Consider the following 23,258-nt stretch of genomic DNA (forward strand, 5'->3'; position numbering starts at 1 on the left):
ATTATGTACTTTCAATAAAATGTATTTTTATGGCAGGCCAATATGCATGCTGCAATATTATAAGCTAGAAGTATGTACTCTAAGGAGGTATGAATTTATGCATACAAATTTACTTTCGTTACCAAAATTACTATAAACTATTGGTTAGTTGTACTGAAATTCATTTATCTTACATTTAACAGAAGTGAGATCCATTCCACATGGGCTGTATCTTATTTTAGGTATGTCCTTTAGAGAAGTGGCCTTACAACAACTGAAATACAATTCCTCTTTCATGTAAGGTACATGTGGAGCATCAACATGTGGGCAATATGGACATGAAATGTGTGTAACAGGTTTAGTTGATGATGGAAGATAAAAGTTCATCAATGTTACAATAGTTTGATTCAAATAAAGCAGTAACTCCTTGAAACTTGTCAAAATTGAGAAATACAGATTTTCTTTATCCTGGCAACTCTCCTTTTGAGAGACAATCAATTTTATTTGATATACTCTAAAATTGTAGATGAGTCTGTAAACTTGCAATGTTCCCAAACCAAACTGGCCAAATCCATAATGGATTCTGCAAAAAAACAAGAAATTGTGTTAACACATAACTACCTGAATATATACTGCTTACTTGTATATAGCAAATCCTTTCTCCACTGACCATGATAAACACCTGACCAGTAGCTGGTTAACTACACTCTCTGGTAAGTACTGATCAGGGAAGTAAAGCAAGAAGACTTGATCATTCTCATTTGGTTCATACAGTGTGCATGCAGGATTGTTAACAAGTAATGAAGGAACAATGAATGTCCTTTTATCTGAAGCAGGTGGTTGGGTTTCCCCTGTAAAGTAAGTGCTATTAGGAACTTCTGCTAAAAGATCAAACTTTTTCATTATAGCAATCACAGCATCTTTATGATCAAGGTAACCACCTTTATCTAAAATGTAGTCAAAGAAATCTTCTTCTAGGATAGCATAAGTACTATATCTTTTCCAAGCACATTGAAGTGCAAAACCTTTAGGAACAGAGTCATGAACATTTATAACTGTAGAGAACAGGTCTGACAACCACTGTGGACAAATAAAAACTATTTTCAACAAATCGGGCACATCTGGGAAATGCAAAAGGACACCACGTTGAGAACAATAATCTAGTGCTGCTTTAATTGCATCACTATCCTTATCACCACCAATTCCTGCTTCATTGGCTAAATGTGTAAACACTGTAGTGTCTATTAAATTGGCTCCTTCGTCTACTTTGTCCCCAACTGTTTCTTCTAGTTTCAAGTAGCTAATGGGACGTTTCTCTTCAAGAGCTGGTGTAGCTGCTTTCAGTACCACAAGCTGCAATCTTGCAATAGCTAACTTGAACTTCTTGCGGTTTTTGTTGCTAATGAAATGAAAAGCATCCTCATTTTTATCAGGTAAATGTTCAGCATATGGCTTTTCAAATAGTGACTCCTGAATGATAACCACAACATTTTCTTGTTTTGCAATTGATATTTTTTCAACATGAGTGCAACAAATAATGACAGTGGGTGAACGTCGAGACATACACCCAATGGGAACAACAGATGTTCCAAAACGTGCACTAATTGACTGTAGCCAAAAGTGGATAGCTTCAAGTGTTGTCATCATCCCTGCTGCTTTTTTTCTGTTTCTGGTATGTCGTAGTTCTTCACGAGGTACTATAGGATCATCCAACTTCACTGAAGCGTTAATAGTTAGAACTATTACATCATGTTTCTTTAGAAACAAAAGTTGAAAACAAAAAAATCTCAGCTGACCACCAAAGTCTGAGATGGAAGCTTTAACAAACAGCTGCTCAGATTTTTTACCATACATTACTTTAGCAGCTCCTTTAATGCTTTTCTCTTCATTTTCAACATCAGACTCTACTACCCCACTTAAAGCACTAGAACTTCCTTCTTCTAGATTAATAGGTAATACACCTGAATTGTGAGTGTGATCATCATTGTCAATTGATATTATTGGTGAAACTTCTGGTATGCTTGGAACAGAATCAGGCAACAGCATATCGTGCATTTTGTCTTGCTGGCTGTCTTCTTTAATCACTGGCTGAATAAGATTTTCTAGCTTTTCATACAGCTCTCTAGTGTATTCTTCATCTAATAAAGTTTTCAATTCTGCTGCAGTTGTTTCTTTCCAATCAACAACCATAGATTTATCCATTTTCAGATAATGTTGCGATGATTCTTCACTATGTGGCTCAAACCAACTGAGGAAGTAATTTACCAAGGCACGGAAAGTCAACGTTGTGCCAACTGTAGAAGGCTCTCTTTCATTGAAAGGTTTACCTAACATCGTACATACAGTGCTGGTCTTGCCAGCTCCCTCAGGACCTACGAATGTAACTTTATAAAACCGAGAGGCTGCTTCTCCTGCAGCACATTGTTTGTTGTATTCTGATATAAATGTGTTGTCAAAGTCAAATAAGACAATTTTTTCGGCAGTAACAAATAGTCCATTGTGATTACAAGAGAAAAAATTTTCATTTCTAAAGGTACCATCACTATTGCCATGCTGTTTCTCCTCCTATAAAGTTTATTACATTGCATAATCACAGTTATATAGTACTACTGTATGTACCAGCATTGAAACCGGGTCACTACTGCTGACCCGGATGACCCACTGACCCAGATTTGACCTGTATGTGACCCGGATTAAATAAAGCCGAGGCGTGCGATAAGAGCTATGTTTCGGGTAGTCTTGAGCGAGCGAGACTACGTTTTGAGCGTTCGATTCGTGTTGAGTAAACGAGTAGTTATGTGATAACTAAGCCGGTAAGTTTATAATTTAAAATCAGTAAGTGAGTTTGGTTCCATGTAGCTACTGTGAGTTTACAGACAGCAATTGGATGTAGCTTCGTACATACTTAGTATTGCAATTTCTCGATATATTAAAATGGGTGTGGTTCACAAAAGTACTTATCCTGCTGCAAGACTAGACTATATACAACTCATACAATAATCGATTAGTGGGTGTGGCTCCACGTAAGCTTGCAGACAGCAACAGACACAGTTTCGTGCTACAGACTGCACTTACTAATAAATGGGCATGGTTGAGTGTATGTTTGTAATGCGATTAGTGGGCATGGCTCACAAAAGAGCTACGCGATAGTGTTTACAGGTTCCACGTCGTCAAACGATCAATTTCGTTTCTCACGTGATCCAATCCGGGTCAGACCCGGATAATTTGTAAACAGGGTCGGACCCGGAGAAAACGTGACCCAGTTGACCCGGATGACCCAACCCGGTTTCAACGCTGGTATGTACCAAGCGTTTTTGTATGGAGAAGACAGTATCTAACACTTCATAGTCCTGTTAATAATGAGTAGGTGAAAGTTAAATGGCTTCCATTTTATGTAATGTATACTAGCTAGAATGTTTTTGCTTTTAACCACAAACATCATCCCAGACACAAGGGCGTGTGTCAATGTAGCCAGTAAGAGAATTGCTGTTGTATTAAATAGCATGGCTGACAATCTAGAGAATAACTCAGCGCAATGGCTTGGAACCTTAAACTGTGTCACCTTGTTAACAAACAAATCCTGCCTTTAACTGTTCTGTAATTGAAGGAGCACTGTCCTTTGTATACCCTCGCTCAGTCTTCAGTGGTTTGCTGGTTCAGTAGGACTTTAACATTCATCACTGTGCTGTTACTGTGAACTAACTGGTAAAGAACTAACACTAGAAGTCCATTATTTTCCATTGAAAGGAAGCTATCCAATTTCCATACAATTATCATTAAAGGATACCGTATAGAGGGAAATTATGATGGGAAGATCTTGATGAGTTTGGAGATATGCTACAAATCTGCTCAAGTTTAACCTGTCAATTAACTTGTAGCACCTGAGCTTATCATTTTTATAGTTAAAGATTGAGCAAACGTTTATTTTACTAAATGAAATACATTAGCTGGCTATTCACGAAAGTTTACCTCCACCAAACTTTCCCTCTATGCTGTATACAGTGTTAGATACTCTCCTCTCCATTGCTTTTAATACTAGTTGTGTATAACTGATTTTTATACAAACTACTGTAAAATCAATAGGTAAAAAACCAGTTGATGCCATGAAGTAGAGTGACTACAACAATCACAAGAAATAGTAACTTACTAGCAACTCAACTCCAAAGTATTCTCCTCTCTTGGTAGGAAGAACACCCCTGTACCTGATGACAGCTTTTATCAGAACACTGCAATCGTCCAACTTGACAAGTACTTCATCACCAATTTGGAGTGCTGCAATCTTGTACAGCAAGTTTGATTTTTTGACCAATAATTCAATCCTGGTAGAATAATCCAGAGGTATTAGTACTGGCAATAAAGCTGGTAAAATTTTCATGACATCATCAGATGTACATGATACTCTGACATTAGGATTATCAATTAAAAACCATCCTTTTACACCTTTATGTACGTATATTAGAATACTGCCTTTAGCAATAATTTCTCTGGATATTGGTAAATAAGTAATCCGACGACAGTTCTTTAGAAGTAAATGACCCTATAATAACACACTGTATTCTAACAATGTACTGTAACATATGAATGTATATACAGTGATAATGTGTTTTTAGTGTGAAGGCAACAAACATATGTATTTTGTATATAATATGGCAATCAAATCATATGTTTGTGGTCACTTGCTTAGCCTTCTTTGGTAGAAGGATTGCTGATATCCTTATGCATTCAATGATGGCAAAGATATGCAGTATTACATTTTTACACTTAGTTTGGTGATGTACCGATACTGATACGATAATCAGTTCATGTTCACCTGAGTCCCCACCAAAAACAGTCCTATCAAAGAGATGAACATATGTTCATTCCCAATGGTTTTGTACTGCAACAAACATGTTTAGTATTGTAAAATAAGTTTGTGTGCCTGAATTCCCCATACTAAATGTATGGGACATTTGAAAGCCTCATAATTCACCTGTTCTTACATGTAACAAAGTGCTTTTTGATAAACATTCCTGGTGTTTAAAGGGCTTCACAGCAATGCTATAATTATGTTTGAGTAGCTGACCCATGGAACAAGAGTTATTAACCAGAAACAAGGGCTCAAGTGAATGTAAACAGGCTATAGTATCAAAGACCAGCCACATTTTGGTGGTATCAGACTGGTATTGGTAATGCTATACATTGCCCCTTACCGAGTGATACAGTACCACTCAAATGCAATGTCGTCTCGCGAGAGTGCGAGCAATTAATAAACTCACTAATTAAGGGACATGGCATTCTTTTCACTCGCGAGTATTCATCCCAAATGAAACAGGATGAATACTTGCAAGTGAAACAGGTGCCACGCCCTTTAATTAGGGAGTATTTTAATCACTCGCACTCTCATGAGACGACTTTGGATTGAGCTGTACTGTACTTTGCATGATGTCTTTAACCCTTAACAGCACATAAGCCTATACAGTATAATATAGTATAATGTAGGCACGGAATAAGCCTATTCATTGTTTATGCATGGCTGTAAACAATGTGCTGTAAACAATGTGCTGTAATTTTCAAGTGTATTTTTGATTTATTCATTACTGTAATAATGAAAATGATAAGTAGAAAAAATCATTTGTGATTAGATTTTAAAAATTGTACATCAGGCAAAATCAACTAGTGGTTAGCTACACCACCACACTACCAGTTTTGACCCTCAAACTATTCAAGGTGGGTTTAATAGACATCTTTCTGGGTGGTGTGTCAAGCTCATTATGGCAATTTTTGGTCTTGTAAAGGACCTGGCATGGAATCAGTGGTTTACTGGACTGTTTTGTTGGCCAACCGTTTTCTCTGTTGACTTACTACATATCAGCCACTAAGAAGCTAGCACAGGCCTGTAATCTCATGACTGTATTTCCATTGTGGTCTGCCTCCACTTTGAAACCTATCTCTTGTCCAGCCCACCACCCACCCTTTGTGATACTATACTTCACTCGTCCAACTGTTAAGGTTTTCTATTTTATCTGGTGGGAAACTCTACAGGCATCTACAAGTGCTGAAAATGGTCTGAAAGGTAATAGATTGATGCATCTCTTTTGTAAATTTCATATGCGCGCTTGCTATCCTTGGCAATTTATACTAACTTGAAATATTTAAAACTGTTTATCTTGAAACTTCTGTGTGATATGGATTTTTTTTTCTCCAAAATTTAGTTACATATAACATTCATCTGGCTGTTAAGGAGCTAAACACACAAAAACATACTTTGGAAACACTCCATGACTAGTGCTTGAGTCCATTATGCTCTACAATTTGCCTATTATGCTTTTTGGCATTTTCACAATTTTCTGTCTATTATGCTTGTTTTATGTTTTTTTCAGAAATCCATTATGCTTTTATTTGAACTTTTCTTTGTGCAGAAATTTCTTTTAATGATTAATGTGAATGAAGAAGTGTTGCATCAACTACAACACACCAGTAATAGAAATGGTTTGAAAATGTGATGTGCTCCAGAGTTATTAGACGTAATTATTAAAGCAGGATTTTGTAACTCTGGAGGCATATCTACAGCCTCCTGAAATTACACTGTCTAATACTTTCTATTATAAAACAATTATGCTGATCTATATGCATTAAACATGAGTTGTAGAGGTTGATATCAAAGGACTGAGTATAGTATGTAACTTAAATGTAGCACCATGCCATGAACATACATATTAGTCTCCTGGGAATAAACACTTCAAGGATTCTCATTCTTGTATTGACTGTTCTATTAGAGTATTGATTGTTCTATTAGAGTATTGATTGTTCTATTAGAGTATTGATTGTTCTATTAGAGTATTTGACCGTTCTATTAGAGAAAAACTTTTTGAAATTTTCCCTGATTTGGTATTAACCTCAGTTTCACTGCAGGTTTTAATATTTTATTGTCTAGATATTCACTAGCACTATCTAACTGTATCATCAGAATTTCCATACCCTCCGTATATTAGAGATCATCAGGGGCGTAGGCAGGATTTCCAAAAGGGGGGTTCTGCCCTAAGTATTGATAATGCAAACACAACTAGCTGGCCTAACCACGTGCAGCTGTATCTGCAATTAGCCACAAAATTCTTGCACAGAAATATGCCTATGTGCTACAACTTACTAGAATCTGGCCTTCTAGATTCTGCATGGATTCTTTTCGTAAAAAACTTTAGAATGCCACCTGAGGTAGCACTTTTACGCTTCATTTATTTCGTAGGTGTGCACATGTAAACACGTGTAAACGTGTAAACATGTGTATTCTTATAAATTCATTTGCAATAGCGAGTAGAGGTACTTGAATTCCTCTGCCTGAAGACCTGTAGCTACCCATTTCAGTGGATTTGTGTAAGTTAATTCAGTTCTAGTTAACCAGTATCACGATTTAAAAAAACTTAACTCTGAAAAGGGGGTTCGTCCGAACCCTTTGAACCCCCCCCCTGGCTACGCCCCTGATCATGGAGGTTTGGGCTTACTTGTCCAAAACTATCACCAGAAAAACCAGCCTCACTTTACCTTCATGACAGCTTGCCAACATGGTTAGACATAGACTAGCTGAAAAATCTCTTCAAATTGACTCCAAACCCTTCCAACAAGTATCTATCATACAGTACTATCGTAGGGGTGATGAAGGTGTGGGCGTGGTCCACGAAAATAAATCAAGCCAAAATCATCTTCGCAAATCCTTCACGGCTACTTGACAGTATTGGTCAGGGGTAATCAAGCCCAAACTTGTCTTCAAAATGACCTGAAGCATTTTTGACTAGGTGGTACGAAATTTAAAAAAATATATATTTTTTGCGGATTTTCTACTGCCTCACTGCCTGCCTACCTGCCAGCCTGATGCGTTCAGTCAAGCATAGTGGAAAATTGGCTTCAGTTACAGCCTTACTTCTTTCACAAAAATGCTTAGAATTTCATGGAGATGAAGCTTTTAGTATTTTAAATATCCTACAATGTATGCACTATTGTCTTACTAATATTCCTTTGATCCTTCTTTATCATGGCTATCGCTCATCAATAGGGCTTCCATAATCATACCAGTACATTATGCAGTAATATATTGGAATACATGTGTTATCGCACCAAACTTTTAGAATATGTTTGTGATTTTGATATTTGGTTTATACGGGACCTATCGTATGTCGTCGACAAAATACATGCGTAAGACATCTTGTTTAGTATTAGTGTGTTTGTTGTTAACAAAGTTAAGTGGATAGGTTTAACTCCTTGCATTTCTAAATGCATTTATTTGCAACTAACACATTCTTTGCTATTACAGTATTTCTTGCTAAACCCTGTTGCTTGCAGGCTTTTGTAGAGCCATGCCCACTGATCAGTTGTGATTGTATGAGTCATAATCTAGTACAATAGTGCTGTGATTAACTCTTAAAATATTGCGATTGGTTTTGTGAAAAGCAGGCTATTTAGTGGTCATGAGCTTGCAAAAAAACTTCACAAACAAGTATCTAATCCAAAACAGCCAAGCCGTAAAAAAAGTGTGCGGCCCTCAGAAAGGCTATGGTGAAAAAAGATGTGAAATCCAAGGTGGCGGCCAAGAAATGGCTGTGATGGTAGGTTAATGGTAAAAATTTTAATAATGACAATTCAGGTAAATTTTGTGAAGCGGCACAAAAATTCACCTGAATTGTCGTTATTAAAATTTTTACCATTAACCTACCATCACAGCCATTTCTTGGCCGCCACCTTGGATTTCACATCTTTTTTCACCATAGCCTTTCTGAGGGTCGCACACTTTTTTTACAGCTTGGCTGTTTTGGATTAGATTTCAATTCTTTTTGCATTTGTATACCCCAAAGCCGGCCTATGGCCAGCTTTGGGACTTTTTTAATCTATGTTTTTTTTCTTTACTACAGGAAGAAGAAAAGATGACGTAGATGTACTTTAAATATTTTATCAGTAAATGTACAAATTATATATATAATACATATGTGACCGGATTTGTGAAAAGGGGCATTCCACACACATCCAATTTGCCAACTTTGACAATTGATAACTTCAGATTGGAAAGAGCTATTGCCTTGAAATTTGGGCAGTGGTGATTTCTTTGCAGCTGAACTCTACACATGATGGTTTCTTTGTAGCTGAACTCTCTACAAGGTAATTTCTTCTAGCTGATCTCTCTGCAGGGAGATTTGTTTGTAGCTGAACTATCTACAAGGTAACTTCTTCTAGCTGATCTCTCTACAGGGTGGTTTCTTTGTAGCTGAACTCTCTAAAAGGTAAATTCTTCTAACTGATCTTTCTACAGGGCAATTTATTTGTGGCTGTATTTTCTACAGGGTGATTTCTTTGCAGCTGAACTCTCTACATGGTGGTTTCTTTGTAGCTGAACTCTCTACAAAGTAATTTCTTCTAGCTGATCTCTCTACAGGGTGATTTGTTTGTAGCTTAATTCTGTACAGGTGATTTGTTTGCAGCTGAGCTCTTTACAGAATGGTTTCTTTGTAGCTGAACTCTCTACAAGGGAACTTCTTCTAACTGATCTTTCAACAGGGTGATTTGTTTGTAGCTGAACTATCTACAAGGTAATTTCTTCTAGCTGATCTCTCTACAGGGTGATTTGTTTGTAGCTGAATTCTGTACAGGTGATTTGTTTGCAGCTGAGCTCTTTACAGAATGGTTTCTTTGTAGCTGAACTCTCTACAAGGTAACTTTTCTAGCTGATGTTTCTACAAGGTGGCTACTTTGTAGCTGAACTCTCTACATGGTGGTTTCTTTGTAACTGAACTTTCTACAAGGTGACTTCTTCTAGCTGATCTTTCAATAGGGTGATTTGTTTGTAGCTTCACTCTCTACAAGGTAACTTCTTCTAGCTGATCTCTCTACAGGGAGATTTGTTTGTAGCTGAACTCTCTACAGGTGATTTGTTTGAAGCTGAACTTTCTAAATGATGGCTTCTTTGTAGCTGAACTCTCTACAAGTTAACTTCTTCTAGCTGATCTCTCTACAGGGTGATTTGTTTGTAGCTGAATTCTGTACAGGTGATTTGTTTGCAGCTGAGCTCTTTACAAAATGGTTTCTTTGTAGCTGAACTCTCTACAAGGTAACTTCTCCTAACTGATCTTTCTACAGGGCAATTTGTTTGTGTCAGAATTTTATACAGGGTGATTTCTTTGCAGCTGAACTCTCTACATGGTGGTTTCTTTGTAGCTGAACTCTCTACAAGTTAACTTCTTCTAGCTGATCTCTCTACATGGTGATTTGTTTGTAGCTGAATTCTGTATAGGTGATTTGTTTGCAGCTGAGCTCTTTAAATAATGGTTTCTTTGTAGCTGAACTCTCTCAAGGTAACTTCTTCTAGCTGATGTCTTTACAGGGTCACTAGTAGTTTGTAGCTGAATTCTCTACATGGCGGTTTCTTTGTAACTGAACTCTCTACAAGGTAACTTTTTCTAGCTCATCTTTCTATAGGGTAATTTGTTTGTAGCTGAATTCTGTACAGGTGATTTGTTTGCAGCTGAGCTCTTTAAAGAATGGTTTCTTTGTAGCTGAACTCTCTACAAGGTAACTTCTTCTAGCAGATGTCTCTACAAGGTCACTAGTTTGTAGCTGAATTCTCTACATGGCGGTTTCTTTGTAACTGAACTCTCTACAAGGTAACTTTTTCTAGCTCATCTTTCTATAGGGTAATTTGTTTGTAGCTGAATTCTGTACAGGTGATTTGTTTGCAGCTGAGCTCTTTAAAGAATGGTTTCTTTGTAGCTGAACTCTCTACAAGGTAACTTCTTCTAGCAGATGTCTCTACAAGGTCACTAGTTTGTAGCTGAGCTCTCTACATGGTGGTTTCTTTGTAACTGAACTCTCTACAAGGTGACCTCTTCTAGCTGATCTTTCTACAGGGTGATTTGTTGAAGCTGAACTCTCTATATACAAGGTAACTTCTTCTAGCTAATCTCTCTACAGGGAGATTTGTTTGCAGCTGAACTCTCTACATGATGGTTTCTTTGTAGCTGAACTCTCTACAAGGTAACTTCTTCTATTGATCTCTCCACAGGGCGATTTGTTTGTAGCTGAACTCTCTACATGATGGTTTCTTTGTAGCTGAACTCTACAAGGTGATTTCTTCTAGCTGAACTATCTCTTTCCATAGTTGCATGAACTCCCTACAAGGTAACTTCTTCTAGCTGATCTCTCTACAGGGTGACTTGTGTGTAGCTGATCTCTATACAGGTTTCTTGTTTCTAGCTGATCTCTTGAATTCTCTTCAAAGTGACTGCTCTATTAGGATGACTGCTCTATTAGAGTATCTCGATCTCGCACTTGCTGCACCAAGTTGGATTTCGTGTTATAACTCCGTGGCTTTAAGTCTGATTCTTCTACGCCATTGATGAGCCTTTCTAAGATGATTACTCCATCTGTACAACGATTTTCAAAGCATTACCCCAAGCGGTTTATCTGGTAGGCGTGGCAAGCAGTCGTTTTTTTATTAGCTAATCTCGATTGCATAATTGTTACACACTGTTGGTTTTTTCGTTGTATATTCCTGGTTTTTAGCTCGATTTCTTGCAAACCACAAAAGGTTTGAGGTTCAATAGTTAACCTATTCACCCACAGATTTTCAGTTTCTTCCCATACGCGGTTTACCCTGTAGGCGTGACAACATATTGGTGTTATTATTCATGAATAATCGCGCATAACTCTTTGCCTGTTTATCGTATTCCAGCCAAAGTTGGTACCGAGATGTGCCTTTATATCCCCCTTCTGTGTGCCAAATTTCAAGGCAATCGGATGTGGCGTTCGCGTTTTATAGCAGTTTTTATAAGTGTGCGACAAGAAAAAGAAAAATAAGAAGAAAAAAAAACGAAGAAATTGAGCCAATTTTTGAAGTTGCATATCTCGGGAACGCGTGAAGTGATTTTGCTCAAATTTGGAATGTGGAGTGCTGCAGTTTGGGGGCATGTCCACAGCAAAAATCGTCTTGTTTCATAAAGGAAGCACAGAGCTACGGAGGTGCGAAAATTGCGTTTTCTTTCTTCCTGTCAATATACTCACGGGTGTTACGCGCCGGCTTCTTGGGCCGCATGACACACTACCGTGTGTCTTGATAAGAAAAGTCAGGAATTAAATTAGAGTAGGGACAGTGTATAGTACTGCAATAAAAAGCACTGAAACTAGCTGGATCAGAGTAGTACGTAATGTCCAAATACTGTAAAACAATAATAAGTGAATATCCCTACTGTGCATTGAGTGTAGCACAGTAGGGATATTCACTTCTTATTGTTTTACAGTATTTGGACATTACGTACTACTCCGATCCAGTTTGTTTCAGTAGTTTTTATTGCAGCAATATACACTGTCCCTACCCTAGATCTAATTTAAAATTCCAAATTTTTCTTATACTTGTAACATTTAAAAATATATGTACCAGAATTACTTCAGCCAATCATAACTTGACAACAGGCTACAGGCTTGATTTCTTCACTGTTCAATATTGCTTCATCCCGAGACATGCTTTTTGCTAATTATAGTGCACACAATACGGTGCTCTCTTGATTATCTGACCCCCTTGGGACCAAGACATGTTCCGATAATCACAATGTTTGGACAATCAAAGCCCTTTTGTTCTCTCAAGTCTAAAAGTAATGGTAACCATTATTGTATAGCTTAAGCTGAAACAAACATTTTTTTAAATAAGCAAACTAAAGAAAGTTAAGAGAGCAAATGTGACTGGGCCTGGGAATATAGTGCATGTGAGCAAATAAAATTAGCCTACTTTTTGAACTTTAATCACCCATAACTTTATGTACCAATGTGCTATAGCTTTAAAAATTTAAGCAGATATTACACAATTGATTGGCTTTATAATACAAGTAGTAGAATGCAAATATTTTACTCCAGTACTGAGATATGTCCTGTTGTGTGACAGGGTGTAGTTTGTGCCCACAGGGCCTATGACAGTTATTGATACATATGTAACTACGGTATGTATAATGATGCCTTCAGGGGGTTATGGGACTATATAATTATTCAGTTTTTTTCTGACATTAATTGTAATACCTCAGATTTGTTAAATGGTCAGGTTATCAAACAATTTTGGGTAAAACTGAAACCCACAGAAGCTATTTTGTGAAATTTGTATGGTTGCAATGCAGCTAATTAAACTTTGGTTGCTATAGCAAAATGCCGAAGGCTGACACCTGTCCAGCAGGTGGAATATTGTTTTAAGTATACAGGACAATCCAAAAGTGCATTAAAATAAACTATAGACCATTTTGCAAACTTCACCTGGCTGTCTGCCAGACTAAATTCTTTAATGCTTGGTGTCATTTTATTGGGAAGTTCATGGTAAGTTATTATGGTGGCTGTGGGATCTTTCTGTTGCTAATACCTGAGAAGTTATTTGAGTTTGTATAGAAGCATGCGTTATAGGCTTACAGTTGTCAAAGGGTTAAATATCAGCAAGCACCCTTAAACTAAATATTTCATTTATAAAGCAGACATTAAGTGAGGTGATCAGCTAAGATGGCAGTGGTTTCAGTGGTTAAATATACAGGTTTTAGGTATAGAGGTCCCCGATTCGAATTATGTTAAGTGTTTATTTTTTAATTTTTGTGCGGTTTTTTACCTTGTAGTGACTGCTCTATTAGAGTACCTTGATCATGTGATTTTACACTAGTTTGATTTTTGTTATATAGCTTTGTAGCTGTAACTAGTGCTCTGCGATATAACAGTACTACCGTTTATCATGATAAAGTATCATAACAGATTACAATATCTTGAAAGCCTTTGATAACCGATATGTCGAAATACTGGTATATCGATGAATACCAGTATAGAATTGTTTTTAACCCAGCCTTTGGTGTTTAATTACCCAATTTGTTGATGGTTTAGCATACACGGCCTAAACAAAAATTTGAGGTTCTCACATTACAACATATGTCTAATTGTATTTTTTTAGTTTTGGGATGCATACTGCTTCATACTAGGCCCAAGAAATGATGCAATAGTTACAATAACAAGCTAACTATATATCGATATACTGTGATATTTTCCTGTTACTAATACTGTGTATTCAAATTTCAATACCGCCGAGCACTAGCTATAACTCTATTGCTATCCAAGGCACTGCTATGATGATTAATCATGGTACACACTAATTTTCAAGCTATTCCTGTACTCAGTTTACCCTGTAGCCATGACAGAAATTTGACTTTCTTACATGAATAAATGTTCATAACACCTTGGATATTCATCAGATTCACTTTAGTATGTGAATTCATTTTTATACACTCTTCATTTGTGCCAATGATCGAGGCAATCAAATTACCCATTTACATTTTATAGCAATTTTTTGGCAACCCCTGTAGCTCCTGTACGTCACAAGAAAAAAAATAAAATAAAAACAACAAAGAAATTAAATTCAAACTTTGAATACCCATATCTCACAAATGGCTGTTGCGAATTTGCTATGTGGCCTACCCTACCTCAGGCTACCTGGCTATAATGCAAAAATGATGTGCTTTCGACCATAGAATTATGCACATGTGAAAAAAAGCTGTTTTCTTTCTGTCAATATATTCATGGTGTGGCACACCAGCTTGCTTGCCTGCACACTCACAGTGTGACACTCCAGCTTTCTTAGCTGCTCGACACACTAACATGCATCTTGATCTATATCAAAACAGCCAAGCTGTGAATATAAAGGTTCAGCCCCCAGATTGAGATAAGTTTGGTGGCTGCCAAGGAATAGCTGCAATGATGTTAATGCCAATGATTTTTAATGATGACAGTGTGACCATTAAAATGTTATTGGCATTAGCATCATTGCAGGTACAGTACTGTATTTTTAGCTGCCAATTTTATATTAACAACCCAGCTTTTTTGGAGGTGCATCTTTTTTCATAGCTTAGCTGTTTTGGTACATATAGAGAATTGTACTTTGAGGATTACAACAAGGGGCATAATGGTAAAATATACATGTACTGTAGCTTTGTGAAAAATCCATATAGCTATAATACACATGTCTGCTCTTCTGGTTGTCTTACTCTATGGAAAAGTAGGGATGCTCTGTATGTATAGTGTAATGTGTAACCAATACATCATGTCACTTGCTTTTCATTGTTGGATCACTAATGAATTAGTGAAGTTTATACACTTACAATGCTAGCAATCAGCTCTGCCAAGCTGTAATCTAATTGTTTTATAGCCAGATCCCATGGAGAGTTACCATCCTATTGCAAAATAATATGTAAAACACATAGTATATTATGCATCTGTAACAACTTATAGTACATACATACGTACATGATTGCACATTAACTTTGCATATGGTGTACACATGTTACATACGTATATTAATGTTCAGAAATATCAATGCAGATTAAGGATTTATAAAAAATTGCAGCAACTGTTTCCAATCATGCAGAAGGCAAGATTCTGGTTACCCTTACAACGTACTGTAAGCACCTGCAAATTTATATTTGAGTGCTACACTGTAACTTGGTAAAATGTGGTCTTATTCGCTTAAAATCTTTACTAATGGGCTCTCCAGTGATCCCTTCTTGCCATTTCACCACATCACAACAAAAATATGTTACTGGTTGGGCAAAAACTGGTCATTTTCACAAAGTTGTATTTTGCTACTGTATAAATACATAATATTGAAATTAACTGGGTATAAGTACGCAAAATAACTGTATACAGTTGTATTTTATGGTCTGCCCCACTCTTCCCCGCTATTCTCTGCATGTAAATCGCTCTTGAATTTATAGACATATATACATAGAACCCTTACAACTTACTGTATGCACCTGCAAATTCTTGTTTGAGTGGTACACTTTAACTTTGTAAAATGTGGGATTTTTCACTCAGGTCAATGGGCTCTCCAGTGATCCCTTCTTGCCATTTCACTACTTCACAACAAAAATATGTTACTGGTTGGGCTAAAACTGGTAATTTTCACAAAGTTCTATTTTGCTACTGTACCATACAGTATAATAGTACTGTATATAGTAGGGACTACAAAGGAATGGGTGTGGGCCATGAAAAAAACATCACCCAAAAACCAGCCTCACTTTTCCCTGATGAGAATGAGGCAATATTGGTTAGGCAAAACTAAGCCCAAGCAAGTCTTCACATCAACCCGAAACACTTTCAACAAATTGCTACAGAATTTTTTTTTTTAATTATTGAACAAAATTTTCTACTGACTGACTGATGCCTTCAGACAAGCGTAACTCGATAACAGTTAAGGCTATGGGTTTGATTTTTTCACTATTCGACATTGCTTTGACCCAAGAGGTGCCTTTGGCACACTGCAGTATGTATAATACATTCTTCATGGACTTACCAGTGACCTCCTTTGCATTCCATTCACAGCAAAAAGTGTTGATTTGGCAGTAGGACGAGATAGCTTCCCTTCGTAATAGTAATAGTTTGTAATTTTTATAGTGGCTATCTTGGTGGCTACTTTGATTGCAGAGGTGCTTTTCAAACAATTCTTGATTTGTACTGCTATGTAACAGGTTGAACATAGCTGTGTAATGGATACTTCACTTTTCAGACAATAATTGATATATCCCATTTATGTCTTTTGATGCGGTATTTGTGGATTGCAAGGGTGCTTTTCGACCAGTCCTTGATTTGTAATGCTGCATATCAAGTCTAACATATATAGTTGACAACGAAGTGTACGTAATAGATACTTCACTATTCAGACAATAACTGATATAGTTGGGGTAGGCGGTGCCATTTCATTTGTGGTTTGCATGGGTCATGATAAGTATTATTTACAGAAAGATTAACAAACAAGTACACAGAAAAATTTGGAATTTTCAACTAGAGTAGGGACCATAGCACATCAATAAAAAGTACTGAAACAAACTGGAGTAGTGCACGATATTAAATCACAGTAAATCAATAAGAAGTGTTATATCCCTACTGTGCATGGAAATCTGTGTACGTGCTAAATACACAATATTGAAATTAACTGGGTATACGTACGAAAAATACACCTGTACTACATAAAATTTTAATCTCTTTGTTATGCACTGAAACAAAGTTTAAGCAATGAAACCTATGCACTATTGGATTTGCCTATTCATGGAAAGGAAGAAAATCTTCGTTACATAATTTCACAGCAATAGGCATGTACATTATGGGTGCTGATTTACAATGCATTAGGATTGAAGTTTACCATTGTGATGGAATGGCCCTCTTCTTTGCATACACAGATGGGTACAGGAAAAACACTATAGATTGATGACTTTGACAGTATATGTGACTGTCTCTGGGAAAACCGGTCTTATCGCCCATTTAAAAGTATCGAGAAACGTCGGTTTTAAACATTCAGTGTGTTGTAGCTGGCCAATGGTGGTAGGTACGCATACCAAATTTTCACACGTTTCACAGCAATTTCTTACCTTCCTGATCATCCACTGAAGAAGTAATCAGCAGCTAAGTTTCCCGCCATTTTAGATAGTTTTTAAACCGAGGTTGTCTGTATCAGGCGAACTCCAGAAGGGTGGGAGGCGGGGGCCCTGGAAGGCGGGCAAGATGGTGTTCAAAAATTTAAAACAAACGTGCTGGGATGAACTGGGCCAAGTTATAGGCCATTCAGGGCTCAGAACTGGCTAAAATGAAAAGAAATTTACAGCACAGGTCATTGTCCAACACCACGGAGCTGTACAGCCACACACAGTCATCACCTGGTTGGCCAGGGCTCCATCAAGACCCCAGACCACTCGTACGGCTCGTCACTGTGCTCTGAAAAAGCAGCCAGCAAAAGCAGACCACTTCACTCTGGTCGACTGCGGTAGTGAAACTTGATAGTGCATTCATTAAGCTTTGTGTTTGTGTGAAAAAATCAAACTTCCTGTGTTGGGTGATAAGAACGGTTTTCGTAGATCCAGTCACATATGGTGAAGAGATTAAGCCAAGTTCAGTCTTCATAGCTTGTTTCAGTCATAAGGTATGATCAATTAATCACGCGTCTGTAGCTATTTTGCTGTATTGTTGCTCTATAATCAAATTTTATTGCTGTTTCAAGTATCAATCACTCCAACTCCAAGACTATTTCTCACAAAGAGCTGAAATTTTGGCAGTCCACAGCTTTGTTACTACATTGCATAATTTAATAAAGTGGAATTTAAGAAATGTGCAAAAACAACTGGTTTTTGCTCAGCCAGTTAGTGACATAATATAGCATCTTCAATTTGCTGAAGTTTACATTGCATATAATGTTTATAATGCCTGCTTTCTCATTCTCAGATGTACTCCACTGTTTTATTAGAGTACAGTATCTATATTATTTCTCTGTTTGAGTGCCTACCCACATACTACATGCTAATCACAACATCGTAAAAATCACCTGGTATAGTTGTTGTACAATTAGTGTGATATCAGCCTTGTATGGTTTATTACTATACAACTAAGAAATAGAATTTGGACTTGAACAGCAGTCATGTTTAAGTTGTTTGCATAAAAACAAACAAAAAAAATGACAGACACTGGACAGGTGCAGTGGCATAACTAGAACCAGACTGACACCAAATCAGTGGCGTAGCTAACCGGAAGGTGATGGGGTGACACACCTCCACAGAACACATAATGTCATGATTGTACAAAAAGGCTAATGACCCAATGATGGGCTAGCCAACATACTGTGTGGTATTAGCTAACTTATAGTATAATGTAACCACCGCAGATTGAGCCTCATCTCACTCTCACGTGTCTCAACTGTACTCCAACATATTCGTCCATGATCAAGTAGAGCTATACATCACCGACAGTATACAATTACTTGTTCTAATGCGTTATAGCTGTTCACAATAGACACTCCTGGCCACACTGATTTCGTCCACTTAATTTAGTGAATTACCACTTTAGGTTACAGTTTGACTCCTTTTTAATTATCTCTATTTCCGAATAATTCCCTCTATAGCAGACCAACTCTTTCAACAATTCATCACCTCGTAGTGCAGTTTGTCAGTGTTATCTCAAGCCTCAATTGCAGAAGGTCAACCGCCTTTGTTTAAATACACTATCACGTGAGTAAGCTAGTCTAAAAATAGAACAATAATTAGTGTGAGTAACTAATATTTTCATTACTTGTTATCTCAAGCATGAACAATCTTTTTTGTTAACTGTTGCACCACAAGTTTGCTAAATGGAGTGAGTGGAAGTGTTGAAGAGAATAGCACTGACTGGCCATTTAGCACAACTGTTACCATGTGCTAGGACACGTGCTCAACATTGTTTATATGGTGTAAACGTCAAAGCCTAATTTATACGCGTGAAATTAATTTAAGGGGAATGGTAGTTTGTGCTTCGATCAAATCAACCAATAGTCCACTATTGCTCACTCTAGAGTACAGACCTAAGACCAGTAAGTCTTCTTTGCTGTTTTGTTCCAATTTTTGATACATCGCCAACGGTCCGTGACGGTTGGCCAAGCCTATCTTTGTGTCGCGGTATACAAAATGTCTGTTTTCAATCTAATAATTTGTTGACGCCCTGGTAGGCCCGGGTTTAGTTACGCCACTGGACAGGTGTATTAATTTATTTCATATGCATTACCACATTGTGTCCTGGAATTTTTAAGACATTATACTGTGACATTATACCTGTGCCTTTACTACTACAATTGTACACAATGTATAAAGAAGTCACCCAGGTGACATTTTTTTCCAGGTTGAGAGTGCATCATAGAGTATCCTCATCCCACATTGCATCACATATTAAAGAAAGCTTTATTATGCTTGACAATGTGTATCACAATGTAGGAGTATGTACTTGTAAGGTTTCAGAGTATATTATTGCTTGTAAAATGAATTTAAGTAAACGTCATGAGCTCTTAGGTCCTTTCAGGCTGAATAAGTAACCATATTAGCCAATTTTCCAATGATAATTAACTGATCTAACATACATTACTAACACCAAGAGTTTATAATTTATAGTAGTGAGGGAGAATTTCGAACGGCATATGCAAGTGCCATATGCACTGCCACTAGTATTGACTTAAAACATCCTATTGTCTACAATCTCACAGATTAAGTGCCATCAACTGTTGTGATGTGAATGCTTACAAGACCTTATAAAGTTGTTATTGATATCTGGATGAACACGAAAGCATGAGTGACAGTTTATTTTTACCTGTATCTTGATAGTGATGGAACTGAACAAACTACTGCTAATAAGCTGGGGGGGTGGGAGGAAGAGACATAGGCAGTTACATTGTGAAACTGTGTCCTCCATGAAGCAAGATGACAAATGCACTGAAATAGAACCAGAGCATGAGAACCTACACAAAGTGTAAAAATCCAATGCTAAAACAACAAAAAATTCAATAGGGAAAACTTTGACAAGTGAAGTAGGATTGTTGAATATAAAGAAAGTTGCCATGTCCTCCAATGAGGCAGGAATTTTGCATCTGGGATACAGGACATGTGTTCAGTATAGTGAGATGCCATTGCACATGCTGACAATGAAATAGGCATGAAGGAGTGCACAAACATGGCATAAAAATAAGCAGCCAACCCGTAAGCAGCCACACATAGTGTAGACATTGCCTACCTGCATGTAGCAGCTAATGTTCTATTCAGACTGTGATTATCCATTAATAATACCCCACGCTATAAAAAGTGCACATTTTTAAAATTCACGATAAGCAATTTTGTACAATATTTTCAGATTTTCCTATAGTGAACTATATAAGGTAACACCGATAAATAGTAGCTATTTCTAAATAAGGCTCAGACAAGAGAGGAGCTGTAAGGTTGTTTAATGGATTACGCATTCCTCAAGAACAATTTGTGTGAGTGATGTTGACAGTGAAGAATGATCTGGGGTGTTTAAAGGCTGGTTTTCACTGAATTCTCTCTCCCTACTCTTAAACTATCGAATGGGCCAGTCGTGGAATTATTTTGCAATGGTATAGGTGGACTGAGAGACTGCATTATGCGTCGTAAGCACACACATGCATGCATATGCTTTTGTATTGTTGCAAGATCATCATGCAAAGTTTATCAGCTATTGTATCATTTCCAGCTGTTAACAGTACCTTTCTGTTAATGTGTTCAAATTTGGGAAGAATCGGTTTAGGAGAACCATTAAAAAAATTTCAGAACATCTTGTGTAAAAATTCATGTCCAACATTAATTTTTGTGCCTTCAATTGAAGAACTACAGCATCACATGGGTGGGTGGTATTGATCAATATCATACCACAGTATTTTGATCATAAATATTGTGATATTACTAAATATGTACAAGCCAGATACTGACTATTATCTACAATTAATGCTTAACTGTGTTTCTTTTTCTTTTTAGGATTTGGAAAGCAGTTGAACAAGTTTAATTATTCACAATTATAATGTCATACTGTAACTGTATACAATCACAATTAACAATTTGTCTTGATGAGTTCTATAAGGTTGATAAGCTAGTCTTTCGTCATCAAAAAGTTGTACAACAAAAAGCTAATCCTTTTATAGACCATTAACTTACAAGTTTTTTGATAAAGAGACTAGCATATCAACCTTGTCAGGTTTCATAGTAGCTCTGAACGGTGAGACAACATTTCCTGCTGTGCTAAACAGCCTCTCTGATGCCAAATCGGTGGCACAAACACACAAATACTTTTGTGCAAGCTTTGCAAGTACTGGATAGTTAAACTGCTGCCTTTTCCACCACATCAGTGGATGCTCTTCAAAATCTAGCCTGTGTCCTGACAGATATCCATCTATTTCCTTCATCACAATCTGTCTATGCTGCTCCTCTTGATTGACAGGGGAAGCGTGCTCTTGTTCTTGTTCTCTAATCCTAGACTCAAAGTCCTTGAACAAAGTTCCAAGGTTATGTTCCTTCTTTGGGGCTGATGGCTGGAGAGAAGAGTGTGCAACTTCTTGTGTTCTAGATGATTCTGCTCTATATAGAACTATTCTACTGTACTTCTTGTAGTTTGTGGCAAACTTCTAAAGTATCATCAGACACTTTCTGCTTAATGGACAGCAATTCAACTTCTTGAAAATGTTCAAAATATTTTACTTTGAAGCGAGGATGTAAGAATGTAGCTACTTGAAGAATTTCATTCATGGTGTCATTTAATCTGCTATAGCGGCCTTTGATGTCATCAACAATACGATGCTTGATATCCCTAGTTAACACTGTATCTTCAGCACCTTCCTTCAGCAAGTCAGTTTCCAACAAATACAGCATTGGGACGACAGCTGACACTGTAGCATACTGCTCCCCTGATAAGATGCCTGTCAAGCCAGACAGTGGTGAGACTGCACTATTAATTGATTCCAGAACATCAAGGTCCTGCCAGGTAGGTACCAGATGGCTAGTAGTGCGGTCACTGCTCAGCACTAATCTGATAGGCTCTTTCTGTTCCAAAATTCTTGATACCATTTTTGACATTGAACCCCACCTGGTAGGGCAGTCGTACAGGTAAATGAAATATTTCATTTTTTATTTGTACAAACATGTTTGTACAAACATTGAAACATACTTCAAATGTTTACCATACTTACTGCAACTAAGGAATGCTGCTTGACATCCATATTAATCTGAGCTTTTGTCAGTTCCTTTTTCCTCTTCCAGCTCATTGAAAAAGAACTGACAATTTTCCTACACACACCAAGCGCCCGACTGCATCGACTGTCATCTTGCACAGCTTTAGTGACATCAAGGTGTAAATTGTGGCCAAAACAGGGAAGCCTTAGCCGGTCCAAGATCCTTGCAGCAGAAATGATGTTGCTACCATTGTCTGTTGTAAGGCAAATTTGGTTAACAACATCCAAGCTCCAAGTCTCCAATGCTGCTTTCATTGCTTCTGCCAAATTAGTTCCTCTGTGATCCTCAGGTAAGTATTGAGTCTGTAAGCACTTATTACACAGCTGCCATTCATCATTTATGTAGTGTATGGTGTAGCTGATATAAGGTGCCATCCCCACACTTGCCCACATATCTGTCGTTGATGAAAAATGGCTTATCGGGCTAATTTCTTGCCTAACTTGCTGCTTCACGGTGGCATGGAGGCTTGGTAAAGCTATTCTTGAAATATGATTGCGACTTGGAATGTCGTAGCATGAATCAAAAGTTTTAACCTTGTTCCTAAAGCCAGCAACTTCGACGGTGTTAATAGGTAAGCAGTCGTTGGCTATGAAATAAGTAATAGAATCGCTTAGTTCCTTCCATTTCTTTCCCTTCCGATCGTATGGCAGTGAGCGGACCATCGCTTCTTCATAAGTAGGTTGATTAACTGGTGGAACGTATCTTGCTCGTCGTTCATTGGAGTCCTCCTTAGCTTTC

General features: G+C 37.4%; 2 protein-coding genes across 25 annotated transcripts in view; one reads left to right on the forward strand and one right to left on the reverse strand.

The window, feature by feature from the left end:
- The window catches only part of LOC136256582 (AMP deaminase 2-like), a 264,091-nt gene that overhangs the window by 156,730 nt on the left and 84,103 nt on the right, over positions 1 to 23,258 (forward strand). The gene's annotated exons all lie outside the window — the stretch shown is intronic.
- Positions 1 to 23,258, reverse strand: part of LOC136256562 (uncharacterized) — a 396,868-nt gene that overhangs the window by 11,387 nt on the left and 362,223 nt on the right. The window contains exons 14-17 of the mRNA XM_066049542.1: positions 15,105 to 15,176; positions 4,127 to 4,516; positions 620 to 2,544; positions 174 to 562 (exon numbers count right to left, since the gene is read on the reverse strand). Of these exons, the coding sequence (XP_065905614.1) occupies positions 174 to 562; positions 620 to 2,544; positions 4,127 to 4,516; positions 15,105 to 15,176 (2,776 nt within the window). The remainder of the gene's footprint in view (positions 1 to 173; positions 563 to 619; positions 2,545 to 4,126; positions 4,517 to 15,104; positions 15,177 to 23,258) is intronic.

This window comes from Dysidea avara, chromosome 1 (genome assembly GCF_963678975.1).
Source record: "Dysidea avara chromosome 1, odDysAvar1.4, whole genome shotgun sequence".
NCBI lineage: Eukaryota > Metazoa > Porifera > Demospongiae > Dictyoceratida > Dysideidae > Dysidea > Dysidea avara.